The following is a 22,863-nucleotide window of genomic DNA, read 5'->3' on the forward strand; positions in this document are numbered from 1 at the left end:
TGGAGACAGCAGCCTCGTGTCCATCAGCTGATATAGTCCTAGGCTCTTACTCTGCTGGTGTAGGCTGTGAAAATGGTGGGGCTATGCAGCTGGATCAAATCCCCATGACAAAGAAAACCATACCTGGAAGATCAATATGCCTTGGTCCAGGTTTGGTGACCAGAAAAGGGGAAGATGGGCATCTAGCTCATTTAAAAACCTGGAGGTCACTGCCCTGCTTCCTAGAAAGGGCAGTTAAGAAACAACTAATACATTTTTCCCACTAAGGAAAAACATTACAAAACCAAGCCCACACAATGGCTGTTAACACAGCTTCTCAGATACTTAGCTGGGCAATGTCTCTTCCCTCCAGGAGTGGACAAGGGAGTTAATGGGACCGGGCTATAGCCTCAACATGAGACCACCCAATCTTTCACTGAAGAGATGACATCCCCACAAGCAGATAAAAAGAACAGTTTTAAAGGTGAGAAGTTTTAGTGCTCTTATAGCTGGCCCACCTTAAACCTATATTACAAGCTCTGTACAACATACAAAATAGACCAATAATTATGAGGATCACATTCCCATCTTCAATAGCAAATATACATGATAATAAATCTGTTATTAACAGTGGGACGAAATAATGTATAAGGCAAACACATTTAAATAGGTGCTGTCATTAATGTGTTCTGAAGGAGAAAAGTCATTTGATTAGATCTATACCCAGGCCTTTCTGTTTTTCATGAGGCCAAGACAATTAAAGTACAATCAATACCCATGTGACACAGTCCAAATGCTGGGGAATATGAGTGGTAGCAGGTCATGGGGAGGAAGCTATCAGCCCCAATGAAAAGTGGGGGTTTGGTTTTATTTGTGATACTTATTTTGATGCTCTATGTTTGAATAAAAGAAAAAGAAAGACACACTTTGATCAACATTGTACAAAAGGCATCAACTCCCATTTCAAAAATAAATGGGAAGACTTCACAGTCAAAGTTCAGTAACCTGTCAGCATCTACGCTGGAACTCTGCTGCAGTAACAATTCTCGTATTCTCCTCTCTCTCAGTTCTAGTCATTTCAGGATGCTGGGGAAATGTCTGGAAGGTAACTGCTAACAGATTTGAAAACAAGCATGATAAATAATGATTTAAAAAGTCTGGTGACAAGCCAAGTGTGGTGATGCATGCCTGTAATTCCAGCGGCTCGGGAGGCTGAGGCAGGAGGATCATGAGTTCAAAGCCAGCCTTATCAATGTCAAGGTGCTAAGCAACTCAGTGAGATCCTGTCTAAATAAAATACAAAATAGGGCTGGGGATGTGGCTCAGTGGTTGAGTGTCTCCGAGTTCAATCCCCAGTAACACCCCCCCCCACAAAAAAAAAAAAAAATGTCTGGTGACAGACCTAATCATGAAAGTCTGTACTCAGAGTCAGTGTGGTCCAAGGGATGGCAAGGACAACAGACTCCAAAGAGGACCCAAGTTGAGCCTTCCTTCACCCACCACTGGGAAGATTTGGGTTTCACCTGGCGTCCACCTGTGATCCAATGGATTAGAAAGGTCCCTGCGGAAGTTCAAGCCTGTGATGTGTCAGAAGAGGTTTTTAACTAGTTTTCCCCCCTTCATTTCAAAGAACAGCCTGGTCTCCCTGCTCTCATGCCAAGTTCTGAGTAGCCTCTGTATATGGCAACAGCTGTAGCAAACCAATCCATCTGGTGTGTGAAGCCCAGGAGCCCCAACCTGTTGTTGGAGAAGGGAAAGTCACTGTCCCATCGTCCAACCTCAGTTGGACCCTCCATTTTCTCTGTGCTCTTTAATTAAGACCTGGAAGACAAAGAAACAACATATTGCTGGCTACCAGGGAAGATCTATCAGACTGAAGCACACTTCACAGCAAAGTCTTTGTGCTTCTTGGCATAAAGGAATTTAGAGTATCCCCACAAACTTCTACTCACTTCCTCACCCCTTAACTCTGCTGCGTTAGCCCCTGCAGTCTTGGGAAGGTGAGGTTGGTGAAGAAAAGAATGGAAAGAGCTTCCTCAGTCAGATGGCTGTGAACTTCAGCATAAACAGGCCATAAAGTCCTTTGCAGTCCTACATGCCCAGCCCCTCCCACAGAGTGCTTTGCCCTTCCCTTCTTAAGTCATTCTGGAGCATGAAGGACTCAAAGGGATAGGGTCAGTAAGAAAAGACTGAGGCAGACTTGAAGTTGAGGTTAAGGCCCAGACCCTGTCTTCCTATTCCCTACTAGCAGTTTTTGGGGTTTGTGGATCAGGAATGAATGATGCCCCTGACAAAAAGGAACTGCTCTTTTCAGGTGATGGAACAGAACACTCTTCAGCCTAGCACCCTGAGGAAAGGGGGCAGGAAGTCCTAGAGGACTCAAATGGCTCCTGGTCCCTTAGCTACAGAAAAACTGAATAACTCTAAAATGATCCTCTGTTTATCTTGCCCTCTCCTCTGATTAAAGGTTTAGTTCAACTGATTAGTATTTAGTGTTTATATCCAACTTATCCCTGGGATGGGAGGGGGTGAGAACTGAAATACCCCTAAAAATAAAGCAGACCCATTTCCTTGTCCTTTCTCCAAAGCTGACCTTTAAAACAGATCAATTCTTGCAAACTCCTTTCCTGCTTCACTAAAAATGCCCCCTCCCCTCCCACCAAAGTCCTGGCCATGCCAGCCTCCTAAATGATGGAAGACAATCTCCCTGCCAAGCTTCCCCCACAGTGGATAAGAGCAGACAAGGGTACCATTTTCCACCCTGCCCCAAAATGAGTTCATTCACCACAACAAGGCACCTTTCCCCAGAGGAGACATGGAGGCTTGCTCCTCTTCTGGCTAGTAGGGTTTGTTAGAGGGGGGATGGATACAGGATTTGGGACCCTACTGCCGATATAAAGAGTCCAATCACCAAGTCCAGAGACGAGATGCATAGATGGAGGTGAGCTGGAAGGATGCTTGGAGTCTAGGGTTGTTTGCACAGGAGAAACATGGTAGGAGCTCTCATGCAGGTTTCAGGGGAGTGGAAAGGACCATCTGAGAAAAAGAGGAGGTCCATCCTTTTTCCTGAGGAACAGGACCAAGTCGGACTTCACCTGAGAATGGGTGGCAGAGGTGGGGCTCCACGGGCGGCTGAAAAAACAAAATAAAAAGGCTCTTTAAGGGGCTGGGGTTGTGGCTCAGTGGTAGAGAGCTTGCCTAGCACATGTGAAACACTGGGTTCGAGCCTCAGCACCACATGAAAATAAATACATAAGATAAAGGTACTATGTCCATCTACAACTAAAAAAATATTTTTAAAAAATTTTTTAAAAAGACCCTTTAAGCTAATTTTTTAAATCTGGGGACTAAGCTGTCTTCTTGTTTTGCTTTGTTTGTTTTAAAGAAAATGAAGATGAGGAGAAGATTTTGACCTGAGAAAACACAGAAATTCTATATTCTACGCAAATATGGAAAAACTTTCTTTACTACTTCTCTCACCTCTGTTTGTTTTGCTGGGATATATTCTCTGAAAATGTTTATATTCTTCTGGAGCAGGAAAATCTTCTACTGGGTGGAAGGAATACTTTGACTCAAAATCATCTGTGAAAAGAACAGAGTATTAACTCATATTGAACTTCTCTGTGCTCCCATAGGCCTCTGACTCATGATCCTCCCTTTACTAATCTTTAATGCACTCTGATGTATGGAGGGCCTGCCTTGCCTAGTTAACCAAGATTCTTGAACACAGCAACAGCAGCACCCAAGGTAGTTCCCATGCACAGAGTTGTTTATCTTAAAGAGTAAGTCTTAGAGCTGATTCTTCAAACTTTTCTATCAAAAATCAGGCACATAACAGGAAAATGCTTCCAGTTGTTTGCATGGAAGCACAAAGAAACAAGAGCTTCAATAACATGAGCATTTTAGACTGTCACCATGGGAAACAAACTGAACTGAATTTACAAATTGTAGAATTAATCTTAAATGGGAATATTTTCCTCCAACTAGTGAGAGATTTGACCACACAGATCTCTTTCAGCCTACATTACCCTCATTTAGCTCTACAACACCATCTCCTGGTCCCCACTACTACTTTCTATGGCCCCTCCACAAGGCAACTCAAATTTCCTATAGGTGCAGCTTTATCACATTCCAAAGACTTCTTCATTATGGATTTTATGTTCAAAGCAAACCCCTGGTGCATTTAATAGAAACAGACTGAAACGGTGAGGGATGTAGATAGGAGAGAAGAAAACCACCACTAAGGAATCTAGAGTATTAGGGCTACAACAGAATTTATTAAACTCTAGTCCGGGGGTCCTCAACAGAGGATCAATAACATTCTCTGGAAACCTTATTATTTATGGCTCCACTCCACACTTGGAATCTCTTAGGTGGGGGTTCCAACATTTATAAACTTGGAAAAGTTAATCTGGTGACTTCCTGATCTAGTCAACCTCCTTGCTTTACAGATGATAGAAAGGAGGCCCAGAGAAGGGAAGTGACTACCTCGAAATAACATAGCTAGTCGGTCAGTCGTCTCTGGGCATAAAAATAAAATAAAGGTATTGTATTCACCTGTAACTCAAAAAATATTAAAAAAAAAAAAAAAAAAAAAAGTGTGGTGTTCTTTTGGTTGTTTTTTTTTCCCCCAGTACTGGGGATAAAAACAGGGCCTCGGCATACTTGTTCAATTTTTGCAATACTAGGGATTAAACCCGGGGCTGTGCACACACTAAGAAAGCACCATCACTGAGCTATACCCCAAACCTCACTTCTTTAGTTTTTATACTGCAAAAAGCTCTTCCTAGGATACATAATTTCTGTCTGAATAATCCCAAAGAGGAATAGTCTCTGCCATAAAAACTAACCATAAACAATGATCCTTGTGGGACTTGTCATGCTTTAAGGTTAGCATGACATCTGCTGATTATACTTCAATCTATTCCAAAGCAACCATGCCTAGAATTCACATAAAGAAAGGGATAACAATGGGTGGAGCTCGAAAGTCTGAGGGTAAAAGTCAGAAAGGAACTGCTGCAAATAAAGAATACCTTGTGGCCATTTCCATTCCACACTGGCCATCTGGCAGCCAAGGCACTGGAGTCAGCGAAGTAACCACAGGAACTCTGAGACAAAATAGTTAAATACTCACCCAAGAAAGACCGAACAGTGGTGATAGAATCTCTGTGGCCATTCCTCAGAGGTGGTGGAGGAGGAGGGGGTGGTCCAGCTGGAGTCCTTGAGGGTGGAGGTGGGGGCTTTCCTCTGTTCAGGGGTTCTGACCCATGCATTCGATATGGTGGTGGGGGTGGAGGAGCATCCCTGGCACCATTTCGGATCATGGGGGGTGGAGGTGGAGGAGCTGCAATTAAAATCCAAAGTAGTTAGGTTTGGGTGTTGAGCTGGCAAGGGGAACAGGGGTTTGAGAGACAAGACTGAAAAGTGTCTTGGTGGCTTCCCAAATAACCAGGCTCTGTGAGCCTCTAGGAGCATGTTAAATATCATGTTCACCTTCCCCCTCATACTTATTTCTTGAACAACACTGCCATTTTTCCAGATATCAAGTTTCAGACCTTTTTTAGTTTCCCCCAAGTCAGTCAAGAACCCTATCTATTCTTGATATCTTTCCCTCAGCTTTTCTATCCCTTCCTCCACAATTCTAATTCAGATTGTCTCATATTTAGCCTGTTCTGCAAAACCCTTCCAAGTATACTTCCAAGTATTCTCCTTGCATCCAATTTCTTACCCCTCAAATTTAACTCCCTAAAATACTTGCTTAAATCTCTTCAAGGCTTTTGCATCTCGTACAAAGTCTCAAATCCTTTGCTTAAATAGTAAACTATGTCAGTCAGCCTGATCTCCTCTTTTCTTCCTTCCCTTCCTCTATCCCTCTTTCCTTCCTTCCTCTTTTCTTTAGGTACTAGGAATTGAACCCAGGTGAGCTTTACTACCAGCCACATCCCCCGTTCTTTATTTTTTATTTTGAATCAGGGTCTCACAAAGTTGCTGAGGGTCTTACCAAATTGCTGAGGGGGCCTTGAACTTGGAATTCTCCTGCCTCAGTCTCCCAAGTCTCCAGGATTATAGGAGTGCACCACCATGCCCAGATCTTCTTTCTTAATTTCTACACTGGGTCAGGTGCCCCTCTTTTGCACTACAGTGTATCCACACCACCCTACTGTACTGTATCATATTCACTATATGGGCTTCTTCCTCGGTATACTGGGTACTCCCTAATGTCTGAACAGTTCCTTGACCTGTCCAAATGTTCAGCACGTGGGAGGTATTTAATATCTGCCGAATAAACTAAATTACTAATTAAAGGGAGAGTCTTGTGACTCTCCCTGCAATACTCTGAAATCTGTCTTCCCTTAATACCAAGTCTTATCTATCTTCAATTGAAGTCCCATCTTCTCAAGGCTTTCCTAAAGCAATCTACTTTATTTTGATCTTCTCCATTTTTGGTCTCTCAAGGCATATATTCCAGAACTTTACAGTACAGACTAAATTGAGTGACTTTCAGAATATACATAGTAGATTCACCTTGGGAAGTTACATACATCTAGTGTTAAGTCTCACTGCTCAAAATATTTGGGAACACCTCTTCTGGAATTGCCTCCAAAGCCAGTTTATCACAGCCATTAATACTATCATGGGGAGTCACATTTCACTTCTGAGGATATCACACCACCATCAACAACAAAAACATTTGGCTGGATATAGTGGTGTGTGTCCTTAATCCCGAACAACTCAGGGGTCTGATGCAGGAGGTTCCCAAATTCAAGGCCAGCCTGGGCAACTTAGCAAGACCCTGTCTCAAAATAAAAATAAAATTGGGGACACATGCATTTTAATCAGTCACTACATTTCTGAGGGTCAATTCCACAGAAATAAAAGTGTCAATATGACTTTAAAAAAAAGGCTAGGGGGGTGTGGTGGAATGACCCTTGGTTCAATCCTTAGTACCACAAAAAGAAAGAAAAAAATGTGTAGCTAGCTCTGACTCTGCTTCTTGGTCATTTACAAAAATCAAATTTCATCCTTAAAAACCAAAATTTTGCCAAAAGAAGCTGATATCAAAAGTATGCCTAAAGGCTGGGGTTGTAGCTCAATGGTACAGCGCTTGCCTAGCACATGTGAGGCACTGGCTTGGATACTCAGTACCAAATAAAAGTAAGTGAATAAAATAAAGGTATTGTATCCATTTACAACTAAAAATAAATAAATAAATTTAAAAATACCTTTAAAAAAAGCATGTCCCAAAAAATGGCAATATCACTGGAATAGGTTCAACAGTGTTTAGGTTATATATAGGCTTTTCATTAATAAGAGGAGCTACCATTTACTGGGTATACAAAACATTCCAGGCGTTTCACTATGTATCAAATCTTTACAAACTCAAAACTCTTACAGCCTCTCCTACAAAGTGTTTAACATTATCCCCCCATTGCACAAATGAGGCAACTAGGACTCAGATTATTTGTCTAAGGTTGCAGATCTAATAAAAATAGACTCAGCACACATTCGCTCTTTATTGTCTTTTTTCTTTTTGTTGTGTGTGTGTGTGAGATAGAGAGACAGAGACAGAGAGAGAGACAGACACTGGGGATTGAGCCCAGGGTCTTGCGCATACTAGGCAAGCACTCTACCACTGAGCTCCATCAACAGCCCCTATATCTGCTCTTTGTAATACCTCATATTGCTCTACCTCAAGGATCTTTTCTTCCTAACTAGACTTTGCAACAGGTGAGTTGGAAGTGTGTCTTAACACTGTTTTAGTTATAAAAGTGGATATTATCATTCCTCCTGAAACACTGTGAGAACTACTGTAGGGTGATCACAGTTAAGCGATCACAGTAATGGGATGATACATACAAGCACACAAGCAGTCTAGCAGAGCAGACTCAATAAATATTAGTTTTTGCTTCTCGTAAGACACACTCAAAATGTTAATTCTCTCTCATTCTTTTTAAGATCTGTTTTACGATATGGACAGGGACCTCTGGATTCAATAAATACCTAGCAGAACTCTAAATCTTGTTTTTTATACCAAAGTTCTTTTTTATTCCCTAAACCCTAGATTTCTTAGGGTCCTTATAATTTTTATCTACTTGTAAGGTAGACAGGGTTAGCTAGGTTCACAAGGCTACCAGCTAGACACTGGGCAGTTAACAGTGAGGAATGCCAACCAGGACTGGCCAAAATAGAGTAAGCCCAGAGTGACTGGTTTGGCTCCTCCAGCTCCTTTCTCAGAGAGGGTCATCCTAACCATGTCCCACTTTCTCCAATAAGCCTCTGAGCTCTTTGTCAGATCCAAAGAGACTGTTTCAAATGACAGAGCAGGAATACAAAGACCCTAAAAAAAATAATCAGTTTGCAAAAGCCCTTGAGTAGGAGATAGCCTTTTGGAATCTAAGATAACATGAGTTTTGAGGAAAACATGATGGGATCAATTTCCTCTCTTTTAATTCCCTTAAAAAGGGACCATGTTTTACTCTGCAAAGGAATATTTAAGAAAATAAACAATGTAGACCAATAATGACAAGTTTTTAGATGGCTGAGCACTCTGAGAAGGTAAAAGATTCCATGTCCTTTCAAATATGAATAATTCATATAGAAACAAAAGGACGTTATCATATAATAATGCCACAATATTATCTAACAGAGATAAATCCATGAACAACCTAGATGTCCTGTGCATAAAACCAATAATATTCATCAGCACATTACATTTTCACATATACTTTTGTTTCACTTATTATTTTTTATTTTTTTATTTTAATTAATTAATTTATTTTTGCAATACTGGGGAATGAATACAGGGATGCTATGATACTCAGCTCTTTTTACTTTTTCTTTCAAGAAACAGGGTCTTGTTAGGCTACTGAAAATAGCCTGGAACTTGCAATCCTCCTGCCTCAACCTCCCAAGTTACTGGAATTATAGGCAGGCTTGTGCCACAGTACCTGGTTCACATATACTTTTAGTTTATGGATTAAAAAAAAAAAAAAAAAAAAAAAAAAAAAAAAAAAAAAACTTAGAAAATCAGAGCAATCTGCCCACGTCATACAACAAATAGAGTCAATACTCAAAATACCTCAGACAAAAATATCTCAGTTTTTTCCCAATGTATAACTCTTAAGAATTGCTGTTCTGGTTACTGATGTAAGACATAAGCCTCAACATTGGTGATGGCTGACAGGACAGAAGAACAAAGCTCATAATTTCAACATTTTCCAAAGAAAGCACAGACCTAGAACTGAGAAGTGAGAAGCAAGAAATCTACAAACTTAAACTACTCAAACCATTCACATAATGTATTTTTCTCTGCTTCTATTCTTGGAGGGGTTAGGAAAAAAACAGGCTTTTCCCAGATAAAGGGTCTTTTAAAAAATTGTTAAATTTAAAAAAGTTTTAGATCAGGTATGGTGGCACATACCCTCTCAAGAACTCAGGAGGTTATGGTAGAAGGATTGCAAGTTCTTGGTCAGTCTTGACAACTTAGCAAGACCCCTCTTAAAATTACAAAAGGGCTAGCGATGTAGCTCAGTAGTAGAGTGCCCCTGGGTTCAACCCCCAGTGTATCTCTCTCTCTCTCTCTCTCTCTCTCTCTCTCTCACACACACACACACACACACACACACACATTAATTAATGAAACCTGAACTTCATAGACTCAAGGGCCACCTTAGGACTACATCCTTATGGCAAAAGTTAAGGAAACATGGGGAAAAGAACATACGGGCTACTGTTTACCCTTTGTTAGATTGCCAACTCCTAAAGTACAAACCCGTATGTACCCAACCAAGCAGCAGCACAGGTTTATGGGATTTTTTTTTTTTTTTTTTTTTTTGGTACCAGGGATTGAACCCAGGGGCATTTAACCACATCCCCAGTCCTATCTGTGTTTTATTTGGAGACAGGGTCTTGCTAAGTTGCTTAAGGCCTAAGTTGTTGAGACTGTTTTTGAACTTGTGATCCTCCTGTCTCAGTCTCCCAAGTAGCTAGGATTACATGCCTATAGCTGCCCACCATGCCTGGCTTAATAGGCTTTTAATGCATAGTTCTTTAAGACAAGACTTTAGTTGAAATAGGATTTTACTATGCTGCCCAGGCTGGTCTCAAACTCCTGGGTTCAAGAAATCCTTCTGCCTCAGTTTCCAAAGTAGTTCAGACTCTAGATATATGAAACCATGCCCAATGACAATATCTTTATCAACGTTCTATACATATAAAGACTAGTATATATACATATACAGTTTAATAGCCACTTGTGGAAGGGATGATTCAAAGTCCAATAACGCAAGGATACAGAAGCCAAAATTTCTGGGTCCACTAGGCCCCAGAGAACTGTCATGGTCACCCTTACTCTCAAATTTTGATCATATTATTTTGTAAAGGTATCTCATAATCATTCTACCCTTTCTAGGTTTCTTTAATTCCCTCCTCCCCCAGTTTAGGCTCCAATGTCTGTTATTAGAATTAGTCCCTTGTATACACCTTTATACAACCACACCCCACTCTCCCTTATAGTCATACATGCCCCCAAAATGCCAACACTGGTTAAATACAATTCTGCCCTTATTCTGTACCTGCAAATGCACAGCTGAACACACACTATGCTGGTTACTCTTATTTTAAATATATGATCCCTAATCTGAAGTGGGCCTTTCATGTGTTTGGCTACCCAAGAACATTTCTTTGGTCCATTCAACTGTCATGCTCCATGACTTCTCTATCATCAAACTGTCTTCTCCTTCCCTTCCATCACTCACAGCTAATAATGTTCATTGTGAAAACAAGCAAATTAGAAGAAACTTCACAAATTCCTACCACTACACTTGCTTCTGTGCCCATATCTTCTGCCTCTCCTCCTGTTTCTATGGAAGATCTACAGTTCTATCTAAGGCTGACCCCTTACTTACATATCAGAGTCCACCTCCTCTTGCCTCCTCAAAGACTACTCAGGCAAACTGATCCCACTCTACTAGTTTCAAGCTCTGTATTCATCAGCAAATAGAGATTCCCACAGTTGGATGGAAGAAAAAACAAAAAACTACAACAAAAACCTGCCCAACCCTCAACCCCACATCTTCCTCCAACAACTATTTCATTTATTCCATGCATGCAAGCATGAACACACACCAGTCTTTATAGCAAAATCTCCTTAAGGGGTTTCTATATCATTATCTCCAATTTATCTCCTCCTATTCCTGTATCCTTTCCTTCCCTTTCCCTTTTTCCCTCTTTCTTTTCTTCTCTTGTCTCACTAGTTGCTCAGGCTAGCCTCAAACTCCCAGGCTCAAGTAATGTCCTTGCCTCAGCCTCCCAAGTGGTTGTGATCCTTTCCTGAATCCACTCAAGTAAGCTTTTCACTTTCCACTATTTCACTAAAACTACTTAAAAGGGTCTCCTGATGCTAAGACCAATATCAGTTCTTAGCCTACAACTTTCTAGACCCTTCTGCAGCACTGAACATAGGTGCTCACTTTACCTTGAGGTTTCTCCATCATTCTCTTGGTTTTTCTTTTTCTTTCTTCATTCAAAGCAAACCTTCTGCTGTGTTTGCTTCATCCCTAACATAGGAGGCCCCAACTCCAGACCTCTTTCAATCTATACTACCTCCTTAGGTAATCTCATCAAGCATGTGGTTTTTGATGACATTCAGATTAACCTCTCTAGCTCACCCTCTCCCCTAAACTTTAGAGTCTGGCAGCCAATCACCAATTCACTATCTCTTTTTGGATGTCTAATAGGCATCTCAAACTTATTTAATGTCAAAAACCAAATAGCAGTCTTCCCCCAAATCTGCTGTCGTCTTACCTACCTGCCCAATTTACTCCAACAGCCTCCTGAATGGTCTTTTTGCCACTTCTATCCTCCTGAAGTCTGTTCTCAACACAGAAGCTAGTGGTCTCATTTGATGGTAAATCAAATCATACTACTTCTCTGTTCAAAACCCTGCAGTAGCTCCCCATCAGAGTTCAGCCCAAACTCTTCATAAAGTCCTATAATGTTCTCTCAGGGAAATCTAGCTTTCTTATCTTCACTCTTGCCACTCTTCCTATTACACTTTCTCACTCTGTCAAAAGGACAGGATACCCTCCCTACTGCCCCCAAAATGAGTAAAGAATACTCTTAAAAAAAAAAAAAAAAAAAGAATAGTCAAGCAAGTTGTCCCCACTGCATGCAGTGACTATACTCTCAGATAACTACTAAGCTTACCCATTGCTTATTTCAGGTCTTTGCCAAATTGTCACTGTTTAAAAAATAAAAAGGGATGGGATGTGGCTCAGAGGTAAAGCACCCCTGAATTCAATCCCCAGTACCAAAAAAACACAAACAAACAAACAAAAACAACAACAAAGAAAAGCCAGGTGCAGTGGCACACACCTGTATTCCCAGCAACTTAGGAAGCTGAGGCAGGAGGATCACAAATTTGAGACCAGCTTCAGCAACTTAGTGAGACTCTTATCTCAAAATGAAAAATAAAAAAGGTTGGAGACGTGGCTCAGTGGTAAAGCACTCTGGTTCAATCCCCAGTACCAAAAACTAAAAATAAAAAATTGTCACTCAATCAGTAAGGCTTGTCCTGACTCTACCTACCCCTCTACTTCAAAATATCACCCGATTCCCATCTTAGTATATCTTCTTCTCTGCTTTGTGTTTCTCAAAAGCAGACCACATACTACATATTTATATATTTTACTAGTTTTTCCAGAACCAAAAATTTTTTATCTTTTCTATTTACTCTTGTTTCCTAACAATGAGCCTGACATACAAAAATGTCCTCAAAGCTGGGCACAGTGCCCCACACCTATAATCCCAGTCGCTCAGGAGGCTAAGGCAGGAGAATCACAAGTTCAAAGCCAGTCTCAGCAACTTAGTGAGGCCCTAAGAAACTTTCCAAGATCCTGTCTCAAAAAAACAAACCAAAAAACAAAAAACAGGCTGGGGATGTGGCTCAGTGGTTGAGCACCCCTGGGTTCAATCCTAGGTACAAAAATGGCTCTCAATAAAACAAGTGTATGAATTATTCTTTTCTTCAATCACTAAAGAGACACTCTGGGAAATAAAGGTGAAAAGATAAACTCATGAAAGGAAATAGAGGGGTTTCCAAACACTTACCTGCTCCCCTACTGGGAGGGTCTCGGGCTGGGGGAGGAGGCCTATTACTCAATAAAGAAGGAGAGGCTGAGGTGGGTGGAGGAGGTGCTAGGCCTCTGACAGGCCCTGGTGTCTTCCTATGTAAAGAATTGTGTCTCTGTGGCAGCTCAGGGGCTGATTCATTAGTGGGACTGGAGGGTCCATTGGGGACCCCTGGAGGTTGGCGGTAAGGCGGAGGAGGAGGAGCCAGAGACTGGCCACTTGGTCCCGTTCGGATATTCACAGGGGAAGGAGGTGGTTTGACTGGGGGAGGAGCAGGAGGTCCCTCTCGACCAGGGTGGAGCCTCTGTCCAGGTGTCGGTGGCAAGGGTTTCTCTCTGTTGTAGGCTGGGGCTTTGTTGCTGTGCATAGGCAGAGGCGTAGGGGGTGCATTGGCACGACGCCCTGGAGGTGGTGGGGGAGGGGCAGAGGAGCTGTGCTTCATGCCCGTACTGCTGGTGGTGTTGGGACGAGAGAGGTCCGGTAAAGAGGGTCTCTGCATCCGGGGCAGTTCTGGGAGGGAGGCTCGGCCGCTGTCTGTATCATCTTGAGGACGTCCACTGGCTGTAGATACTGGAGGCCTTGGGGCAGCAGCTCGAGAACTGGGGACTTGTAGGGCTGGCTTACCAGCTAGGTTCTCTACAAATACACCAGACAACGCTGGGTCAACAGAGCAAGGTATTTATCAGACAGTACCTCTCCTTCACCAGCCTCCTCGGTGCAACCTGCACGATTCTGGAATTCATTTTGTTTGTGGTGCTGGGAATCAAACCCAGGGCTTGCCACATATAAAGCACTCCCTCCATCACTGAGCTACATCCCCAAACTTAGTTCTGGGTTTTAATTTGATTTTAGGCTCAGAGCCCATTTACAAATTTTTCCTGATATAAGCTGAATACATTTTTAAATTTTATTTTATTTTTAGTTGGCAAATAATAACTATACATATTTATCAGGTATATAATATGATGTATACACTGTAGAATAATTAAATCAAGCTAATTAACATAACCAGCACCTCAAATACTTATTTATCTGCAGTAATAACATTTAAAATCACTCAGCAATTCTGAAATATACATTATTATTAACTATAGTTACCATGCTGTGTAACAAGATTACTAAAATGTATTATTCCTGTCTAACTGAAATTCTGTATCCTTTGACCAACATCTCTTTCCTCATCCTCCACACCCCAGCTTCAGGTAATCAACATTCCATTCTCTACTTCCTTGTTCAACTATTTCAGATCCCAAATGTAAGTGAGATCATACAGTGTTTGCCTTTCTGTGTCTGTTTGGCTTATTTCACTTAAAATAATGTCCTCCTAGTTTATTCATGTCATGAATGACAGAATTTCCTTCTATTTAAAGACTAAATAATATCTTTTGTGTATAAATCACATTTTCTTTATCTAAGCTGAATATATTTTTATTTAACCCCTCAAATTTTGCTTGATTCTACTCTTTAACTCCTCCTCTGCTCCCACTCCTTTTTCCTCCCACCTCAACCACAGTCCTTAACTCCAGATGACCCACTTGGAACAAGTCAGAAATTAAATGTACTTTAGAAATATCCTAAGAAAGTACTTATCAGATACCTGAAACATCCTTGGCTCCCACAGGGCGGAGTTTCGGCACTCCTCCTTGGAAGAGACCTCCCTTGGGTTGCAGGGCACCGGCTCCAGAGCCATAACCACCACTACTTCCTTTGGGCTCTGGAAAGCATACCATTAAGTTTTTATTTCATATGTTCTGTGCTGATGACCATCAACCCCAAGACAAATCCTTCCTCTATCTGGGCTTTAATTTGCAAACAAACCAAACTTGTTTTTGCCTTTCCATTTAAAAAAGATAGGCCTTTCTGCTCCACAGCTTCAAATGGGGATGAACTGTTTACTGTGAAGAAAGAGAAAAAAACAAAAGGAACAAGGAGCCATTCTTCTCTTACTTAGGGTGAAGTGATAACAACTGGGAAAAAGAAATGTTCAATAAAGTTTTCTGGGCTCTCCTTTCCAAATCCCGGATGTAAGGGAGCTAATGGTTCAGGGGCTCAGATATGTTGAAACTCTCCAGAGGTCTACAGGAATGGACACTTGTAGCAATTATAAAATCACCTCCAGTTCCAGTCAAGAGGTTTCTAGGAAAGTAGTAGTCTCCACAAAGAACAACGAAAGATGTGCCCCAACAAGCATTAGAAGGTGGGAGTCTTAACTTAAGAGAATACTTGCCAAGGGTCAAGAAGAAATTTCTAAAGTATTCAAATGAACAATGGAAGATAGCCAATAGAAGTCCCAGGACAAAAGTTTTTCACTCAATACTCAACAATAAAAATGACAGCACAGATAAGTCTCCAAGACAATTCTGGGATCCTGATGTCTCACTAGTAAATGAACTTAGACTCACTCTCAAGGACAGGAGCACTTCGATCATTAATGTTGGTCACCTTCTTCAGCTTGGTCCCTTTGCAAATGTCCTGTAAGAGGGCACCTCTTCCCCGCTGCTCATCTCTACTCAGCTTGGGAGGCTCTATGTTTGCCTGGAGGAAGAGTGAAATAAAAGTTTACCCTAAACAGTTTCCTTCATCAGGATAAAGGACTTAAGTGAAACTGGATTCCATAAGAGGTCTGTGTGACCCAATCATTCATTCATTTACACACACACACACACACACACACACACACACACACCACCCCAAATGGCAATATCAATGTGCCAGTCTTTTTTCTCCTGTTCTAACTTCTGTGAAGAGTATAGCTTTCACTTATTCATGAGCTTCTGCCAGGAGGCCTGCATTACTATCCATGTGCTAGGTTTTGTGCACTGACCACTTTACACATATCACCATCACCAAGGCAAACATCTGAGTCCATTCTCTGTCTCAGAAATTGTGCTAAGCATATTATCTGTATTATCTCATTGAAACCTAGAAAAATTCCTATGAGAAAGGCACTATTATCATTATACCCATTTAGAAAGTATGGACCAGAAGCTGAATAGCTTCCTAAGATAGTACAACTTTATAAATGGTTTAGCAAAAATCCAAACCCCAACAGTGACCACGAAGTTCATGTTAGCTCTACTAACATATCCTGTTATCTCCATCTTATTTCAATTTACACTCTAAATAATATTCAGAATAGAAATTATTATTCCCATTCCAAAGAAGAGGAAATAAAGGTTTAGAAAAGTAATGTCATATGATTAGTAAACAGAAACAGGACGTTAAAGGTCCTTGCCTTTTCTATTCTCCCAAATTCCTCTTTCAACATTATGTATTTTTTCAGGTAATTTATTTTCCTCTTAAATGTCAATTACCAGAGATCTATGTTCAGTCTCCATATAAATGTTTCTGAGCAAGCTCATCTAATGGTTTGCATACCACATATAAGCCCAAGAATCTCAAATCATTTTATCTTTTCCCCCATGCCTATGACCTGAGTTTCATATCCATATATGCCAATGCCTACAGGACATCTCCAAATGAATATCCTACTTGTACCTAAAATATAACACATCAATAATGATATTCCTGAATAGGAAGACCCAATATTATACATGTGTTAAATCTTACACAGTTTATAAACAAAGAGCTTTTTAAACTAAACACCAATGGAATTTTTAAGAAACTAGGACTTGTACCACCAAAAGCCAAGAGTAACAGGAGCACAGGGACAGAGCTAATAAATGCAATAAAAGGGCTGGGGATATAACTCAGTTGGTATAGTGCTTACCTCACATGAACAAGGCCCTGGGTTCAATCTCCAACACAAAAATAAATAAATAAATATATAAATAAATAACTAAATGCAATAAAAAAGTCTATAAGCAGACCCAGGTCTATATAAGAAACAAGAAAATGGTGCATGCCCATAATTGCAGCTAAGACAGAGAAAGACAGAAGACAGGAGGATCACCAGTTCAAATTGTGCTAAGCATATTATCTGGGTAACTTAACAAGGCCAGTCTGGGTAACTTAACAAGACCCTGTCTCAAAAAGGACTAGGGATGTAGCTAAGTAGCAAAAAATGTACTGCTGGGTTTCAATCCCAGTACTGCTAAAATAAAATAAAATAAAATGGTGATAATAAAGTCTGGGGATATAGCTCTGTGATAGAGAGCTTGCTACATGAGGTTCTTGGTTCAATCCCCAGTACTTAGAGAATAAAAGTGTATTTCATCAGTGCATAATAGATTACTAAATACAAAGTGTTAATAACAACTAGTGTAAAGTTAAAACCCTACTTCGTGGCTTATTCTGAAACAAATTCTAGTTGAATTATAAAATTTAAGTGTAAAAAAACAAAATCACAGATGTACTGTATGAAAAAAATAGGTAAGGGAAAGGACTTTCTAAACATGAAAACTAAAATATAGGAAAAGACTGACATACTTACTACAAATTATTTACTTAGGAATATAAGTGGATACGCAGATGACAAACTGGGAGGAAAAGTTGTACTATATGGTAAACACAAAGGTAATGTGAAGTTTTAACATATAAAGATAACTTAAAAGTTATCTTTTAGATAACATCTATGAAGTTTTAACATATAAAGATGACTTAAAAGTCAACAGGAAGCTGGGCCTGGTGATGTCACACCTGCAATTTCAGTGGCTCAGGAGGCTGAGACAGGAGGATCCTGAGTTCAAAGCCAGCCTCAGCAACTTATCGAGACCCTGAACAACTCAGTGAGATCCTGTCTCTAAATAAAATACAAAATAGGGCTGGGGATGTGGCTCAGTGGTTGAGTGCCCCTGAGTTCAAACCCTGGTACCCATCCTCCCCCACAAAAAAAATCAGCAGGAAAATAAGCAAAGAACATAGACAATACTGCACAAAAGAAATCAAATAGCCAGCAAATATGAACAAAATGTATATACTAGTATTAAAAAAGAAAGCATGCTAAAACAGAGTACCATCATCTGCCTATTAAACTGGTAAATATTAAAATTGTAACTAAAAAGACTATAATTTTCATAAAAGCAGGGACCAATGCTCATTGTTATACAATGCCTGGTACACTGAAGAGTTCAAAAAATGTGTATAATGAATAAGTACCATACAATGGTCATAAGTATTCAGAGAAACAGGCACTCATACCACATGGGTCAAGATGATTGGTATAATATTTCTAAAAAGTAATTTCATGATATATATCCAAAGCCTTAAGAAAGTCTGGAACAAGAATTCTACTTCTCAAAATTAACTTTACAGTCAGGCACAGTGTCACATAACTGTAATCCCAGAGTTTCAGGAAGCAAAAGAGGCTGAAATAGGAAGATTAAAAGTTTGAGGCCAGGGCTAACATTGTAACTCAATGGTAGAACCCTTGCCTAGCATGTGTGAGGCACTGGGTGCAATTCTGCATAAAGATAAATATGTGTCCACCTACAACAACAACAAAAAGTGTAAGGCCAGCCTCCTAACCCAGCAAGACCTGTAAGCAATTTAGCAAGACTCTGTCTCAAAACAAAACAAAACAGGCTCAGTGGTTAAGTGCTCCTGAGTTCAAGTGCCAGTTCAAAAATAACAATAATAATAATTTTACTTTTTATTTTAAAGCAGGTTCACCATTGATGTAAATTTTTATTTTTTAAATTTATTTATTTAGATAAACTTTTTTTTTTATTAAACCTGGGAGCATTTAACCACTGAACCACATCCCCAGCCCTTTTTCATATTTTATTTAGAGACAGGGTCTCACTGAGTTTCTTAGGGACTCACTAAGTTGCTAAAGCTATCTGTGAACTTGCAATCCTCCAACCTCAGTCTCTTAAACTGCTGGGATTACAGGTGTTTGGCCTAACTTTAATTTTTTGAAACAGGTTTTTGTTATATTGTCCAGGTTGACCACAAAATCCTGGGCTTAAGTGATCCTTCTACCTGAACCTCCTGAGTAGCTGCGACCACAAGTATAAACTATGCCTGACTACAGGAATTAGTTTTGAGAAAAAAAAAAAAATGACAAGTGCACAAAGATACTAATAGCAATAAACTATAACAGTTCATAACTAAAAATAAAAGTTCAACAAAAAGGAACAATGATAATATAACCATACAATGGAGTACCAGTTAAACTCTTAAAGATGTAGAACTAAATCTCTCAGCAGTCAACATTTTGATACAATCATAAAAATATTACTAAACAAGGGCTGGAGTTGTGGCTGAGTGGTAGAGCGCTTGCCTAGCACATGTGAGGCACTGGATTTTGATCCTCAGTACCACATAAAAAAGAAATAAAGGTATTGTGTCTACCTATAACTAAAATACTTTTTTAAAACAATTAAAAAATTACAGAACAATACATATAATGCTATTCCAGTTTTCTCTTCTATACAACAGAAACAACAATAGAACCTGTTGCACAGGTATTTTTGGAAATTAAATGAGGTAATACTTTTTTTCTTTTCTTTTTTTCCTTGTGGTCCTGGAGATTGAACACAAGGCCTTGCATATCATTAGGCAACTGTTCTCTACCCATTAGCTACATTTCCCAGTGAGGTCACACTTTTATTATTTTTTTGGAGGGTACCATGGATTGAACCCATGCAAGCTTAACCAGTGAACCACATCCCCAGCACTTTTTTATTTTTCTTCTTTATTTTGAGACAGAGTCTTGCTAAGTTGCTTAGGGCCTCACTAAGTTGCTGAGGCTGGCTTTGAACTTCTGATTCTCCTGCCTCAATCTTCTGAGCTACAAGATTACACTTTTAAAGAGCTTATTAGCACAGTGTCTAGGGAACATAGTAAGAGCTCAACAAACAGTATATACTTTAGGAGGAAAAAAGGTATACACAGAAAATCTCTGAAAGTATATACTGTACAAGGAAATACTACTGAAGATTCATATCATGTAATAATTCTTGGCTTATTTGTATTTTCTAATTTTTCTACTATGTATATAAAATACAACATTAACAAAGGTTAATAATATTTCAACATTTTCTACTTTTATTAGCATTTCCTAATTTTTACACAAACTCTTTTTGGGAAGAAGTAACGGGGACTGAACTCAGGGATTCATGTACAGAGTACATTCTTGACCCTTTATATTTTGAGATAAAGTTCTACTAAGATGCCCCAGTTGGGCTTGAATTTGTATTTGCAATCCTGTCTCAGACTCCAGAGTAGTGCCACTGTACCCAGCTTCACAATCCTATTACAATAAAAGTTTTGAAAATACTACTACTCTGTACCAAAAAAAATGATACTACCAAACATTTAAGGACATGATAAGCCATTCATACCATCGAGGACATAGTCATGAAAAAGAAAAGCAGATTAGAAATCAGTGTGTATAGTATGCACAATCTCTTTTTTTGTTAAGATGGGGAAGATATACATAAAACTGTTATGAAGATTGGATTATAAGGGACTATCCCTTTTTTCTTATACACAATTTCTAAATTTTTGATCATATTATATATGTCATATACATATGATCAAAAATATATATGCTACAGTTCTAGGGACTGAACTCAGGGGCACTCTATCACTGAACTACATTCCCAGCCCTTTTTATTTTTTATTTTGACTATTAAATTTTCCAAAACTGAGTTCCTCTACAAAACTTTTTTTTTTTTTTTTTTTTTTTTTTTTGTAAATAGAACCATCAGTCTAACTTCCAAACCAGAATCACTCAAATCTCCTTTCTCTTTCTTACTGTGTCACCAAACTCTTTAAGATTTTACTTTCTATGGGCTGGGGTTGTGGTTCAGTGGTAGCTCACCTGGCATGCGTAAGGCCCTGGGTTCAATCCTCAGCACATAAAAATAAAGTTATTGTGCCACCTACAACTAAAAAATGAAAAAAAAAAAAAAAAAAGATTTTACTTTCTGGGCTGGGGTTGTAGCTCAGTTGGCTGAGTACTTGCCTAGCCTGTGTGAGGCACCAGTTTCGATCCTTAGCACTAAATAAAGGGCTGAGCTTGTGGCTCAGTGGTAGAGCACTTGCCTAGTATGTGTTGAGGCCCTGAGTTCAATCCTCAGCACCATATAAAATTAAAAAATAAAGGTCTTGTGTCCACCTACAACTAAGAGGTCTATAAATAAATAAGTAAACAAATAAATAAAATAAAGGTACTGTGTCCACCCACAATCAAAAAAAAATTTTTTTGATTTTACTTTCTAAATCATGTGTACTCTCCATCCTCACTGCTTTAGTCCAGACCCTCGATTTTCTTCTTTTTTTTTTAATAGACACAATACCTTTATTTTATTTGTTTATTTTTATGTGGTACTGAAGAACAAACCCAATGCCTCACACGTGCTGGACGAGCACTCTACCACTGAGCTACAACCACAGCCCCCAGACCCTCAATTTCAACGACAACGGTCTTCTGTGTTTATTTAGTCTTGAGTCCCAACCAGCAATCCACTGCCATACTGTTAAGAGTGACCTTTCTAATACAAACCAAACAGGTTGCTCCAACTCTCCATGATTACCAAAAGAAAAATCCAAACCCTCAGCCTCTCCAGCTTCATCTTCCACCACATCATCTCAAGTAATAATCTAAACCTCTATACGCTTTCTCACAAATCAGCACCCTTTCACGTTCTGCTTCAACTTTAAGTGCCTTTCTTCTGTCTTCTGGCTAAACTCTACTCACTTCAGACTCAGTTCAAGCACCGCCTCTCCTCAGCACCTTTGCCCCCTCTTCCTCCTCCCACTATAGCCACAGCAGCTCTTTTTTATCTACCTCATTTAATGGGTTCCACACAAAATTTCGCCTCAAAAGGAAAGAATATGTCTGAAAGAATATGTCTGAAAACCAGAGGTTATGGGGAAAATAAGCACAAGTTGGCAGATCTAAACTCTAGTCCTAGTTCTGAGACCAATCTAATAAGCAAGTCACTTTCTCCTTCCCACCCCCTCTTTTTTTTAAACTATATCCATCCCCAGCCCTTTCTATTTTGAGACAGAGTCTCATTAAGTTACCCAGGCTGCCCTCAAATTTAAGCAAGCCACTTTTCCCTCTTTAGGACACAATTTCTTATCTATTAAATACCTAATGTAGGGCTGGGGAGATAGCTCAGTCAGTAAAGTGCTTGCCTTGCAAGCACAAGGCCCTGGGTTTGATCCCCAGCACCGCAAAAAAAAAAAAAAAAACCCTAATGTATATAAACACACGTGGCATGCGCACACACCTATGGATCATTTTTTTCAAAAGTTACTTTGACTTCTAAATTTTACAAAAATGAGAAGGCACAGATTTTCCTTTTTTTTTTTTTTTTTTTTTTTAAGAAGGGGATAACTAGGGATTTAACCCAGAGGGAATTTACCATTTACCACTGAGTTACATCCTCAACCCTTCCTCTTTTTTGAGACAGAGTCTTAAGTTGCTCAGGGTCTAAGTTGCTGAGGTTGGCCTTGAACTTGTGATCCTCCTGTCTCAGTCTCCCGAGTCACTGAGATTACAGGGATGCACCACTATACCCAGTTACAGATTCCTTCTTTATTATATGACACCAGCTTTCACAACCCAGGTATGGTAGTGGCTGTCTCCCTGGTTCAGAAACCACACTGGGTTTCTTCTCCCATTATTAAAACTTTGTCCTCTTACCAATCCCTTTTGTAAGCTCCTTTCTTTTTTCCCATTACTGGGGACTGAACCCAGGGAGACATGTCCTACTACTGAGCTAACTCCCAGCCCTTTTTAATTTTTATTCTGAGATATGCTCTCACTAAATTATGGAGGCTGGGCTTCAACTTTCAATCTTCTTCCTCAACCTCCTGAGTAGCTTGGATTACACG

At 39.8% G+C, this 22,863-nt stretch overlaps 1 protein-coding gene across 5 annotated transcripts in view; it reads right to left on the reverse strand.

Moving 5' to 3' along the window:
* Positions 1 to 1,245: 1,245 nt before the first annotated feature.
* Positions 1,246 to 22,863, reverse strand: part of Wipf2 (WAS/WASL interacting protein family member 2) — a 46,494-nt gene continuing 24,876 nt past the window's right edge. For all 5 annotated transcript variants that reach the window (XM_047545939.1, XM_047545941.1, XM_047545940.1 and 2 more), the window contains 6 exons: positions 15,513 to 15,645; positions 14,708 to 14,824; positions 13,090 to 13,746; positions 5,114 to 5,323; positions 3,460 to 3,561; positions 1,246 to 3,111 (listed from right to left, as the gene is read on the reverse strand). In XM_047545939.1, coding sequence (XP_047401895.1) covers positions 3,071 to 3,111; positions 3,460 to 3,561; positions 5,114 to 5,323; positions 13,090 to 13,746; positions 14,708 to 14,824; positions 15,513 to 15,645 — 1,260 coding nt within the window. In that variant the 3' untranslated portion in view covers positions 1,246 to 3,070. The remainder of the gene's footprint in view (positions 3,112 to 3,459; positions 3,562 to 5,113; positions 5,324 to 13,089; positions 13,747 to 14,707; positions 14,825 to 15,512; positions 15,646 to 22,863) is intronic.

This window comes from Sciurus carolinensis, chromosome 3 (genome assembly GCF_902686445.1).
Source record: "Sciurus carolinensis chromosome 3, mSciCar1.2, whole genome shotgun sequence".
NCBI lineage: Eukaryota > Metazoa > Chordata > Mammalia > Rodentia > Sciuridae > Sciurus > Sciurus carolinensis.